At 32.9% G+C, this 13,566-nt stretch overlaps 1 protein-coding gene across 2 annotated transcripts; it reads right to left on the bottom strand.

The window, feature by feature from the left end:
• Nucleotides 1-5,233: 5,233 nt before the first annotated feature.
• LOC109162102 (serine/threonine-protein phosphatase 5) lies at nt 5,234-11,737 on the bottom strand. 2 transcript variants are annotated; one of them, XM_019310792.1, is made up of 13 exons: nt 11,440-11,737; nt 11,182-11,351; nt 11,026-11,097; nt 10,507-10,657; nt 9,124-9,336; nt 8,405-8,513; nt 8,197-8,314; nt 7,451-7,598; nt 7,087-7,335; nt 6,587-6,712; nt 6,357-6,457; nt 5,663-5,737; nt 5,234-5,556 (listed from the first exon to the last, which is right to left on the bottom strand). In XM_019310792.1, the coding sequence occupies exons 1-13, from the start codon at nt 11,507-11,509 to the stop codon at nt 5,497-5,499; spliced, it is 1,662 nt and encodes a 553-aa protein (XP_019166337.1). In that variant the 5' UTR covers nt 11,510-11,737; the 3' UTR covers nt 5,234-5,496. The 2 variants fall into 2 exon arrangements, with proteins under 2 accessions (XP_019166337.1, XP_019166338.1); XM_019310793.1 differs by lacking the exon at nt 9,124-9,336 and having other exon boundaries at nt 11,440-11,732.
• Between the last annotated feature and the right edge of the window lie 1,829 nt (nt 11,738-13,566).

The raw sequence follows: 13,566 nt of genomic DNA, 5'->3' as shown, positions 1-13,566 counted from the left end.
ACGATTATGTTTTCGCTTTTTATTTTGTGTCCAACGTACACGTTTTTCGCCTTCCCAAATCCCAATTCCATACAAATATGAAATATTCAAACCGCATAACTTTTATGAAATAATAGCCTAAATTTCTTTTCGGGAAAATGGCACTTTTCCCCCTGAGTTATATACTTATAGCACTTTTTCCCCTTGAATTATTCATGTAAGCACATTAGCCCCATCAATTATTTTAAAAGTGGCGGTTTTCCCCCCTAATATATTTTATTGACATTTCTACCCTTAAAATAAACATTTTATTTATTTTTCCTTTTCAATAAATTATTGCGTATACATAGGGATGACCACGGTTCGATTCGAATTGAACCAGACACTATAGCAATCGAATTAAAAGTTTCCGGTTATGATTCAGATCCAGAACCCAATATTTTAATTTCAATTCATTAAAATTATGAATCGAAAAAATTGGATCCTGAACCGTGAACCGGCGGTTCTAGATCCGGTTAGCGATTTTGAACCGTCTTTATTTTTAAAATTTTAATTTTTTATTTTAAAATAGTCTAAATTCAACAATAAATGTATTTTATTTTTTTCAGTTTGGACCATGAACCGGTCGTCCCGGTTCACGATTTTAATAAAATCTAAATATCGAGTTTCGATTTTAAATTGTAATTAGAATATTTCGGTTTGATTTATATAGTGTCTGTTTGGTTTGAACCAACTTGTGATCACAATTTGTTAGAGAAAAAAATAAATGAAATATTTATTTTAAGGGTAAATATGTCCATTTAACATTTTAGGGAGAAAAACAACCACTTGAATAATTCAAGGGGGAAAAGTGCTATATGTATATAACTTAGGGGGAAAAAGTGCCATTTTCCCTTTCTTTTCCAACTTTTAAAAAACTCTTTTCTTTTCAAATTAGGAAGTATATTCAATTGAGACTTATAAATTTTTAAATTTTTTTAAGGGAAAATGACACATTTTCCTTCTGAGTTATATACTTATAGCCATTTTTTCCTCTCAATTATTTAGATAAGCACATTAGCCTCCTCAATTATTCTAAAAGTGGTGGTTTTTCCCCCTGATATATTAAATTGATATTTCTACCCTTAAAGTAAACATTTTATTTATTTTACTTCTCCAACAAATTATCGCGTATATGTAGGGATGACCACGGTTCAGATCAAACTGAACCGGACACTATAGCAATTGAATTAAAAGTTTCTGGTTATGATTCAAATCTAGAACCTAATATTTGGATTTCAATTTATTACAATTATGAATAAAAAAAATTAGATCTTGAACCGTGAATCAGCGGTTCTGGATCCGGTTCGCAATTTTGAACCGTCTTTATTTTAAAATTTTATTTTTTATTTTAAATAGTCTAAATTCAATAATAAATATATTTTATTTTTTCAGTTCGGTACATGAATCATCCGTTCCGGTTCGCGATTTTAATAAACTCTAAATATCGAGTTTCGATTCTAAATTGTAATTGGAATATTTCGGTTTGGTTGCTATAGTGTTTGTTTGATTTGAACCAAATTATTGTCATAATTTGTTGGAGAAGGAAAATAAATGAAATATTTATTTTAAATATTTATTTTAAGGGTAAATATGTCCATTTAACATTTCAGGGGGAAAAACAGCCACTTGAATAATTCAGGGGGAGAAAGTGCTATAAGTATATAACTTATGGGGAAGAAGTGCCATTTTCCCTTTTTTAATAACATTAAAAGTTTGTATGTATTTAATTTAAATTTTTAAAGATTCTTTAATAGTTTACAAGTATTCGATTCATACTGATATTCAATTTGAACTTTTCTAAACTCTTTAAAATTTTACTGTTACTCAAAAATTTATTAATTTTTATATACTTTACTAGTATTTTATATATGCGATGTGCAAAAATATATATGCCCAATATTAACACTAAATGTTAAAATCTTAGTTATATTAAAATATTTTTTAAATAATGGTCTGTGTGTGTATTTATTTATTTATTTATAATTGTAGAATTCATATCTATATTATTGAAGTAAGAATTACAGAAATGATAAATTAGTAAATATAACTTTAGTAACATTTAATTAAAATCTAAATAAAATTAAACTTACCATCGAAAAATGTAAGAAAAAAATATTGTGTATGCATGTGCATGCTAATAATAATGTCAAAAGATAACAGAAGTTATAACGATAGTGATATTTTTGTCCAAATAATTATGTAGTACAATTTTTATAGCATAAGGTACAAAAAATATGTTAACAGAAAAAATAGACATAAATCAGGGATATAAACTAGATTGAAATATGTTTTTAGATTATTATGGGATGGGATTTCTATAGATTTTTCCTTTACAAATATAAATAGTTGAAATCCAATTCTCTAACTTCAAACTTTTTTCTTTGTCTTTCACACATGTCTATAAAAAAAATCATAGCAAAAATTTTATTATTGTTGCAAACAACAACTATAGACACATTTTTTGTCTTATACTAGTTGATTTACCGTACATATTAGACTCATGTAATGTTTTTTGAGTTCATATTTTTAGTTAGAATAGATATACGTGATAGTTTGAACTTTGAATATATAGGGCGTTTGATAGCCAAGACCAATTTCTTAGAGAAAGTTTTGACCAACTAGAAATCTAATTCCATGATATATTTTTTTTTATTATAAGGAAGGGGGATACCCTATATATACACACTACTTGCCTCAAGTGAGGTTCAAACCTATCACCTCGCACTTAGGGAAACAATCCAATACTAGTGGACCATAAGCCACTTAGTTAATTCTATGATATTAACGAAAGTAAATCTAGCTTAAAGGATATGATTATTTTTTTCCCTTCATTTATATAGTTATCCTTTTAGAATCAAGTTAGAAGTCTCTCTTATAAATATCTTTTAAAAAAAAAATTATCTCCTCCCATTATAAAGAATAACGGCACTATTTATCGAAAGAATTGCATCTTGACACGTATGGTGATGTTATGATATTCTAGGTATTATTCTATTTCGACATGTATATGCATACATATAGAGTTTTGTTACTGGGGAATTTTCTTCTATTTGCTATATGTTTCATCGTGTGTATGTATATAGTTAATAATTCTGAGTGTTATACATACATAAAAATATATTATATATTATAATTGTTTTTGTAAGGAAATTATAAATAATGTATTAATAGTAAAAGTTATGAAATGTTTGTAAGGGTGTATTCAATTTAGAATTTTCAATAACATAACTTTTGTAAATTTTTTAATATGAAAAAGTTTATAAATGCTTGTCTTATAGACTTGTATAGACTCGTACAAAGTTGATGAAAGTCTAGAAAGATGAAAATCATTTAAAATTTATCACTCTACGGATCTGTTTGAAAACTTGAAAATATTTTTCGAAAAAATAAAATTCAAAAAATGACTCATTTTTTAAAAAATATTTTAATTTTTTGTTTTTTGGTTGAATGTTAGAAAACTTTTTTTTTATTTGGCTGAAAGTTAATAAATTGTAAGTTTTTTTTTTTTTTTGTTTGGTTCATTTTCTTGAAAATGAACACATATATTATTTGTTATAATAATAATATAATAATAATAGTAATTCTAGGCAAAAGTGCAATTAGGTCATTGAATTTTTTAAAAGTGCAATTAAACACTTGAACTTGTTATTTTGGTGCGTCTAAACCTAATAGCCGATTATTCACCTGGAATAACCGGTCAAAAAGATTCCGGCGACATTTTCAATAATAATTCTGACAAAAAAAAATATGACAACAGAAATTTAAAAAAAAAAAATAGATAACCTAACCGGAGAGGAACACTGTTCGGTCGTCTTCTCCGGTGGAGAAGACGACCATATCTGGTTGTCCTCTCTACGCCCAGAAGTTGCTTTTTAAGATTTTAATGGTGGTTAGCGATGGTCAACAATGGTCAACGTCAATAATATTACTGGTAACCTGCTGATTACCAATAAATCGGACTTATCCGACACATTTTAATAAGTTCAAGTGTTTAATTGCACATTTTTAAAGTTCAAGAACCTAATTACATTTTTGCCTAAAGTTCAAGGTCTATTCGACCATTTTCCGAATGGTAAACAACTAATTTACAAGCATATTATCAGCTAAACCAAACAATTAACACAATCAGCTAAAGCTTTTAGCTAATTGCCAAACACTCCAAAGAAACAATTGCAGACTACACGTTAAAGGGCATTTGGTTGAAGGAAATTTAAATTCCCACCTAATTCCAAAGGCCACAAAATTCCCAACGAATTGCAATTCCTCCATTTTCATGAAATTAAAATCCCATGTTCCCCTTTGGGATTTTAATTCATGGGATTTTAGGAAGAAAAAAAAAATACTGATGAGTCAAAATTACGCATTCCTTTTTTAACCTAAAATTAATGTCTAACAACAACAATGAACATTTTTGACTTTATACTACTTATACTTATTCCCTTTCAATTCCCATGTATACCAGACATTGGAATTGAAATTCCTAATAATTCTATTCTTGTAAACCAAACACTGGAATTTAAATTCCCACTTTATTTTCAGTAATTCATCTCCCATGAAATTGCACTTCCTTTCCCACGTAATTCCCCCTCTCCAACCAAACGCCCTGTTAGTGAAGATGAAAGTTTAAAACTGATTCTACTTTTGGAAAAATGATTTGGATTCTTCACATCCAATGAGAAATATAACTAATGGATTTAATTAACCGAGGTGAACCCAAATTAATTAAACCCGATAAGAACGTATATATGAAATAGATAGATAGGCAAAACGATGTCATAAAATCGCAAGGACCGTATATCGTATTATAATAATAGCCTAATAGACAGGCTATTACAATGATTTGTTAAGACAATAGTAATAAAATTAGTGAACGTGTCTTAATGAGACATTGTAGAGGGTTTTTATACAAGCCAAACCCCCCAACCACCCCACCTAAACTTAGGGTGGTTGCATCTCCCGTTTTGACCACGCCCGGGTTGAGATCGAGTCCGCAGGTCAGCCATGCCGAGCTCGACATGGCCGAACTCATAGGACCGAGCTCATATGGCCGACCTCATGCGGCCGAGATCACCATGGCCGAGCCCATTATGGCCGAAGTGCCTTGGGCCGAGCACGGGGCTCAACCTCAAGGCCCCGGGTCCATTTCATACTTCCTTGCTCCGCTTTTCCGGATCGGTTTACGCCAATCATAATATATCGATCAATAACAATCTTGCACAAATGGATACAGATAAACAGAGTGGCAATACATTCCTGACGATCTTGTTATTTGGGCGGGCTATTACAACTAAACCTATATTTTCTTTCAACACAAACAAAATCTGTGACAATTCTTATAAGCAGTGAGGAAAGTCCCAAAAAATATCGGCTAGAGAATTGTATAGTCAACAAGATCGAGCCAGCCCTACCTTCACCCGCCTTTCAGGACAACTCCGCTCTCTGCCAGCAGCTTGCAAAATCCGTTATGCTTGGGGACTATGAGAACATCCGAAGGAAGTTGTTGGCATATGCCATTGGCTTGACATCAGGGTGTGGCTGGAATTTCATTTTCATACAAACAGCAAATAAGTTAAACTTGTAAATTTTGTTTATCTCTACGGTTTGAGAACTGATAAAATGCATTGAGAAGCTAGAGGCTTACCACAGCTGAAAATGTGACAATATTTGGTTTAAGCTCAGGAGCTTGGAAACGGATAAAAGCTCCCTTGTTACCCATCTGCACCATTTCCGAAATCACATTTAGGATATATAGTAGCGATATCCATCCCATCTTATATTTAATGCATTCCGAAGATTAATGAAGAAACTTTGTAAAATTAATATGATGTGTTCAATTTGATGCTCAATAGATAAGTCAGCTGTACTCTTCCAGACTTCCAGTGCAAATCTTGTACAAGTGATTGCAAGAGTATCAAAGCAGTAAATGAGTCATTTAACAGGAAAACATGACAAAAGATGCAGTTTACTAGGAAAAAAACCTAATTGAAAGGAAAACAAGGCATTCTACCAGATTCATTAACATTTAACAGAAACCAAGGCCAAGAACGTCAGATTGAACTGGAGATGATGTTCTACGACAATACACAGGAACTCTCTAAATAAAGTTATACAGCACACGGCATACTGCTAGATCCATTTCTTTGGTTGAGGTGGACACAAATGGATCACCAAGAATTACTTTAGAGCATCCCCGAAAAATTTGAATATAGAGGTATCACTTTATGTGCAGTAAGTTCTAAAAACATAGGTGGTAAAGTTTTACAAGTAATCCATCGAGAGTCACATTAAAGGCTTAAACAAGTTATCGAGAAGAAGAAAACTCAGAAGCAGAGTACCTGATCACAGTAGTTTGGAGCAGAGAACACAGTGATGAGTTTACCATCATGGTCAATCTCATACCCTTCATCTTTTACTTCATGAGATCGCACAACTAACTCTGAAATAAGTATATAAAGAATTTTCATTTTCTAAATACGATATGAAATCTCAAGACAATAAAGGCAGAAAGAGAAATTCTAATCCACTTCCACTGCTCAGTAAGGCAAGAAGAGGAAAACAAAAGTACCTAGATTATTGTCCTGCAAAAATCTTTTTGTTACATCCCCGCCAAATGAGAGACCAACACCACGTTTACTAGGTCCTCTCCCAGGTTGAGGTTGTGGATCACTCCACAAAAGTTCACACATCAACCCTGGAAATATTAAACCAAGAAGTATGGAACAATTTGACTTAGACAAGAGCCTGCTGCAGATTTTCAAAACACCATACTACTTTAAAAAGATTTTAGCATCTAAAATGCCTAATAAATAGAAACTTAGAAACAAAGGCTTCCACTAAACATCATAATATTGATGAACATTACAGATGAACCTTGAAACTCCTTAAACGCAAAAGATTATAGTAGCTCCATTCGCATTAAGAAATTCAAGTATACTACCAACTTGCTTATTTCTCACAGATGGAAACAGAGAACTCAAACCACCAACCCCAAACTTGTTTCATGCAGGGGGAAAAAAAAAAAAACACACACACACACACACATATTAATACTTTCATGGACCATACCTTCTTCTGGTGGCTCACAAAACCGATCAATTGCCCTAATATCAGAGAGCTTCACACCATCAACACTAAAAAGCCCTCCGTGGACAACAAAAATCTTCCCATTTATCACATTAGCTAAGGGTAAACAGCAGAATACTTCCGCAAAAAGTTCCACAAAAGTTTCGCTTAATTTGGACCTGACCTCACCCTCAAAACCATATATCTTGTTCATGTTCTTGCTTTCATGATTTCCTCGAGAGAGATACATAGCTGGAAATTTAGCAGCTAAATGAGATGCAACGATCCACTTGAGAAAATGTAGCTGAAAGGCACACACACTTGAAAGCAAACAATAATAGAAATGGCCAATGGGTGCCTGGGTTACCTGATGGACACATGCACTTGAAAGCAAACAGTGTCAATATGACTTCAACAGAGAAAGACCCTCTGTCAACAAAGTCACCATTGAAGAGGTATGGATTATCTTCAGATGGAAGCCCATTGAGCTCAAAAATATTTAGAAGGTCATAAAACTGCAAGCACATTTTAAAAGGTCAGAACATGAATCAGTAATGTAAGGCCAACCACCATTTCCCCCAAACAAATAAATAATTACTCCTTAAACCACCAAAAGAGAGTGTGCATACTGCATAGCCAAATGCCCAACACAACAAACAAAGCACCCAAATGGTCAGTTTTTCAAATTACAATTTTAAGATAAATGCGTACAGCCATTAGCCATACGTATTATATTTGTTACCATTTAACTCAAGATCCACATATACCATATCTTTCAAAAGTATGTTGCTTAATCCCCCACCCTAGATGTTTGACTACATACATTTCGAGTTAAGCTTCTCCATGAGGATGAAAGTTATACAGAACCAGAGTCGTAACATAAACTATATATCACTCTGCTATGGCACATACATGGTAAATTAAAAAAAAAATGAAAACTTTTCTCAGGTCCTTTAAGGATCCAGCAGAGATTAGGCTTGCAAGTATATATGTAACATTAAAAGAAACATGCCAAATGTAAGGAGAGTACGACAACAAAAAGAGGAAAAGACAGTATAATGAAAATGACAATAAAGAAACAGAATAGTGCAGCAATCACTAACAGATTCTTACCTGGCCGTGCACATCTCCACATACAGTAAAATGCTTCCCTTGAGGAACCTCAATGTCAACAAGCGAAGGCAATGATCGCAGCATTTCGCGTGTTTGTAAAACAATTTGGTACGCATATCTACAAAATAAAATCCATGAAACAGTGGAAATTAGAAGCAGTCTGCAGGTTCAAAGATGAGAGAAATACTACATAGATAAATGGCAATACCTTTTGTGTAAATTCTTTTGGTTTTTGAAGTCATCCATCATTTTCTTCACAAAATCTAAAGTTACAACATCTCCCTCTATCCTTGCACCGGTATACTGTGGCTCCACTTCTACAAGTGTAAAACAGAAAAGTAAGTGAATTCCAGGGAAACAACACTGGTTGGTTTCTTAATATGTTTTAGCAATTTATTGACTACTCTTATTTCAAAAGAACCAACAAAAATTCAAATGAGAAGCTATTCAGGAGAATCTATATAGCATTAGACATAATACATGAGAAAAGGTCTAGCTTGAAACTGGCTATCAAAAAATTATGAATATATATATAATCAAATATACTCTCTCTACTACTGAAAGCAGGTGGAATGATTTATTAAGAACACAATAGTTTTATATGCAACTAATAATTTAAATAAGATTTGCTAGAACTTCAAAGTTTAGTATGCAGGCAATATAGCACTTATCAGAAAAATCAAAAGAGAATAGTTCACACTATACTTTAGAAATTAACTGCTCTTCTCAATTAATAAGCAAAAAGTTGTTATATCACCCATCCCAAGAAATTGAGAATACATGACTGACAAAGAGATAGGATCGAGTTTAGTTTGAACATGATTTATGGTTGATTTTGTCAGTTGGGTGTTTTGTCGTCATTTCGCTGATATTTTCTTCTAAAGTTGGTCATCTATTAACTAATAGTTTATACTTAAAGGCTCAAACCTAATTCAACTGTTTGACTCTTGGTAAAGAAACTGAGATTGAGGCGACCCCACCAAAATGTTCCCAATACCACCAATACTGTTGCCAAAGCTGCTGCCACCACCCCTGTGGCTGGTGTAGATCCCATATATACCACCAGTACTGCCATTAGTGCTACTGCCGCTGCTACAGCAGTTACTTTGGTGGAAACATATGAGTAGCCAGGGCCTGACCCTATAACATTAAAATAGATAAATGTTTTACTGCTAACACATACTTCTATAAGAATAAATGGTAGGACATATAGAATATGAACATAGTGAAATTTGACTAGAGTAAAAGAAGGAGATCTTGCTTCTGAATAGGTTAAATAATATATTACTCTTTTCCTGATAAAATTAAAGAATGTAGTACTTGATCAAAATCGTTAAGAAGCCAAACCAGGACCCATGGTTGTAGGAATATTATAGCATTAAATTCTTAAACCCCGCTCATTAGTAGGAGAAAATGACATAAAAAGGTGACAACCAATCCCCAACTAGAATCTGTTCCAAATACGGAGTATTTTTTTAGTGCACTTTAGAACACCATTAAATTCTGAGTACTACCAGATAGAGTAATTATAACTAGAAAGCTAAAGTCTTCAGAGACTAATATTATACTGAAGTCCCAACATAGGGTGTGTATTTCAACCAACCACTATGTAGCACCCCCCCCCCCCCCCCCCCCAACCCACTCACCCAACCAAATCGTTTAAAAGTTGAAGTTGACTTTATAGAAGGTTGTTTCTGGGGTACAGGGATTAAACCTGATGCCTTCTACTTAGAGTCACAGGCTTAAGCCACTAGAACTACAAGGTCTTTGGCTAGTGTAATCCTTCCAGCTAATAGCTGAAGGAGTCATCCAAAAGAAGCACCAACTCACTAAGTACCCTCTGCAAGAGTAAACGAAAAGGCTAAATAAAGCCAAAATACACCAGACTTTACTTCAGACACCAGTAACACCACTACCAAGCCTCATATTCAGTATATGTTGATGCTAAAATACTTGTTTCAACAAATTAGACAATAGACATTAAACGACCAACATTTGCATGACCAGAATAGTCGTTATGACTTATGAGATCACAGAACGATATCTTTCTATATCATCCACTAATTGCATTTCTTAAATCAAACATAAATCCCACCCATGACAGCAATCAGTGATGTCTCAGCAAGAATTAGAGCAAATAAGCGATACAAATGAAAAGGCATGTTGCAGAAATCCTAATAGAAGTAAGTTCCTTATTTCCTTCAGACCACCAGGCACTTGTACTTCTGGCTAAGTTTTAAAATTTGAGTTTGTGCTAAAGGAAAACAGAACATAGCACAAGGATAATTGCTTATATATTAGCTGCCATACCTACAGAATGATAGTCAATAGAATCGGCTACTGATTGTTTCACAGATTGAGGTACAGAAATAGCTTCTTCAAACTTAAGCTTCATCACAGCCTTCTCACATTCCTTCAATTTCTTCGTAGCATCAGGATCATTTGGACATAATCTCTTGACCTAAATCAACAGAGAAATGAGAAAGAAAATGCTGAGATACACATAGTGAGACCATCAGTTGCATTGAGTATCCCAATCTCTGAATTATCATTTTCTGCATTTGCAAGGAACCATGCAAAAAACACAATTGAAGGCCATCAAACTTAATTTGCATAGGCAAATTTCTTGTCTTGTAATATCAGATTTAACTAAAGAGCTGCTTTAGTTTGTTGAAAAAATGAAAAATTAGTCTGTAAAACTTGAAACTTCATAAATCATTATACCATGGCCATAAACAGCTCCAGAGAGCCATGAAAGTGGAAGAAATACATTTCAGGCAATAAAGCTGAAACAGGAAAAAAAAAATATATAGTAGTAGAAGAAGAAACCTGCTGAAAATCTTTGAGTGCATCTTTAAACTTCCCCATCGCCAAATATGCAGCACCTCGTCTATAGTACCCCTAGAATATTCAATGAGAACCTATTAAAAAATAAAAACTTGAAAAATCCAAATGACAACACTTTCTCTATGATTCAGAACTTACCTTTGAATATTTAGGGTCAACCTCAATAGCTTTGGTAGCATCCTGTATAGCACTACCGTACTCCTCCAGTTTAGTGTGCGCGAAGGCACGGTTAGCCCAGTAAACCGCATTCTTACTGTTCAACTCAATTGCTTGTGTGTACAAATCAATAGCTTGCCCAAATTTATGCGCTTTAAGTTCAAAAGAAAAAAAAAAAAATCAGTTTATTCCATCATTACAAGAGTGTACATTTATAGGAGAGCGGGATAAAGTTTGTACCTTTGAAGGCTTCATTGGCTCGGAGTTTGAGCTGTTCAGCTTGAGAGTCGTTGGAATGTTCAGGCTCCATTGTGGACAAAATATTGACGATTCTTTTTATGACACGGACTTGCAATCAGAAGATTTCAGAGTTCATGAATCTCGGTTGTGGTCGTTGCTTTCGGTCGTCGTCGTCAATGGAGGAGAGAGAAACCGAAAGCTAGGGAGGGAATATAACCCTAGATGGCTCCGGCTCCACTGTAGTGATGTTCACTGCAATGTAGAATATCGGTAGTACGGAGTAGTTGTTGATGTTAACTTCTTTTTTTTTTCTTTTTTCTTTTTTCTCTTTTATCAATTTATCAATGGTTAAAATGTCAATTCCGTCATTATTCTATCTGGATACAGGATACAGGTGTGTTTGGTTGGCAAGTTTAGCACTCAGGTATAGATATGAAAGTGATTGTTATTGTTTGGTTGATAAAATACTACTATAGGTTTGGAATACTTCATTAATATAAAAATTTATTCCCTTATTTTATAAAAATTTCATCCCATTATTCATTCTTAGCCTAATCATTCTCATTCTACCATTCTAATTCTGATTCCCATGTGCGAACCAAACACACCATAAATCTTCTCTTGCTTTTAAAAGTGAGACATATTATCATATCACTCAATTTACAATTAATCAACAATTCAGTATTCACCCTCCATTCATACAATTCTCTAACAATCTAAATAATAAATAAATATAAATATAATATATAATATAAAAACATAATAAGTGTGAATGAAAGTTATACCCTTCATTTATGTCCGTTTTTTCCGTTAAGTTTTTTATACATTATGCTATAAAAGTTGTACTTTACAATATTTTGGACAAACATACCTCTATCGTTATAACTTCCGTTATCTTTTTCACTATTGTTATCATGCACATGCATCCACCATATATTTTCTTATCTTTTTCACTAATAATAATATATACATATTGGAGTTATTTGTTAATTATTACCTAAAATATAAATATCAAATTTATAAAAATATTTTACATTATTATTATTATTATTATTATTATTATTATTATTATTATTATTATTATTATTATTATTTACAATAACTTAAAAATCTAAAATCTAAATAAATTTAAAATTTTAATATAAATTACCAATATTGAGCACTTATTTTTTTGCGCATCGCAATATTGGTCACCTATTTTTTGCACATCAAGCATAAAAAATACTAGTCATTATATATGAGTCATGATTCACCTGATAAGATGAACTATAACATAAAGTGTGTTTTTAATATACTAAATGTTCATTGTTAATATATTAAATGTTCATTTTTTGCAAATTCATTTCTTGTGTATTAAAAGTTCATTATTTGGTATATTACTTAGAAATGAATTGATACACCAAGCCCTGCTCAAATTCAAATTTGATAACCTATAATTGAGGGAGGCCACTTGCCGTGAAGTGGTCATTTCTAGCTGGGCATCGTCAACGGGATTTAATCTATTGAACCGCATTCAACATTGTAGCGAGGCAGTTTGGAAATGGGGGAGGTGTTTTACCACTTTTAGAATGATTATTGAGCCAAGCGTATGGATATCTTGAAGGGGAGGACAAACGATAAGGAGGCTTAGTACCAACATCTTAGGGCTCTTGAGCATCAAAATGCATACTGCCTTACTGGAAGCAATTACTAGAAGCAAAGGGCCAAGGAGTTTTGGTTAAAAGATGGTAACCAAACACAACCTTTTTTTCACAACTTTGTGTGTAGAAGGAGGCTTAACAATTAAATAACAAAAGCTTAACAATCAAATAAAAACAAGTTTTCTCGTGCATTTGTCTCTCACCGCCCACCCAGCGGGCGCGTGTGTTACACGTGCCCACCTAAGCGGGGTAGCGATCAATGCTTACGCTACCTAGCACCTGATCCCAAGACTACGGCCCTAAGACTGCTGCATCTCAAATTTTTTTTGAGTCTTACTGCATGCATTGTTTTATTAAAAAAAAAAAAAATTGATTACCGTGCAACAACCAATTTTTTTTTTTTTTTAGTTTTTCTTATTTAATTTTGTCCTCTTATATATATATATATATATATATATATATATATATATATATATATATATATATA

The sequence above is a fragment of the Ipomoea nil genome, unplaced genomic scaffold (genome assembly GCF_001879475.1).
Source record: "Ipomoea nil cultivar Tokyo-kokei standard unplaced genomic scaffold, Asagao_1.1 scaffold2926, whole genome shotgun sequence".
NCBI lineage: Eukaryota > Viridiplantae > Streptophyta > Magnoliopsida > Solanales > Convolvulaceae > Ipomoea > Ipomoea nil.
The sequence above is the reverse complement of the archived record's forward strand: the minus strand, read 5'-3'. Positions and strand labels throughout refer to the sequence as shown.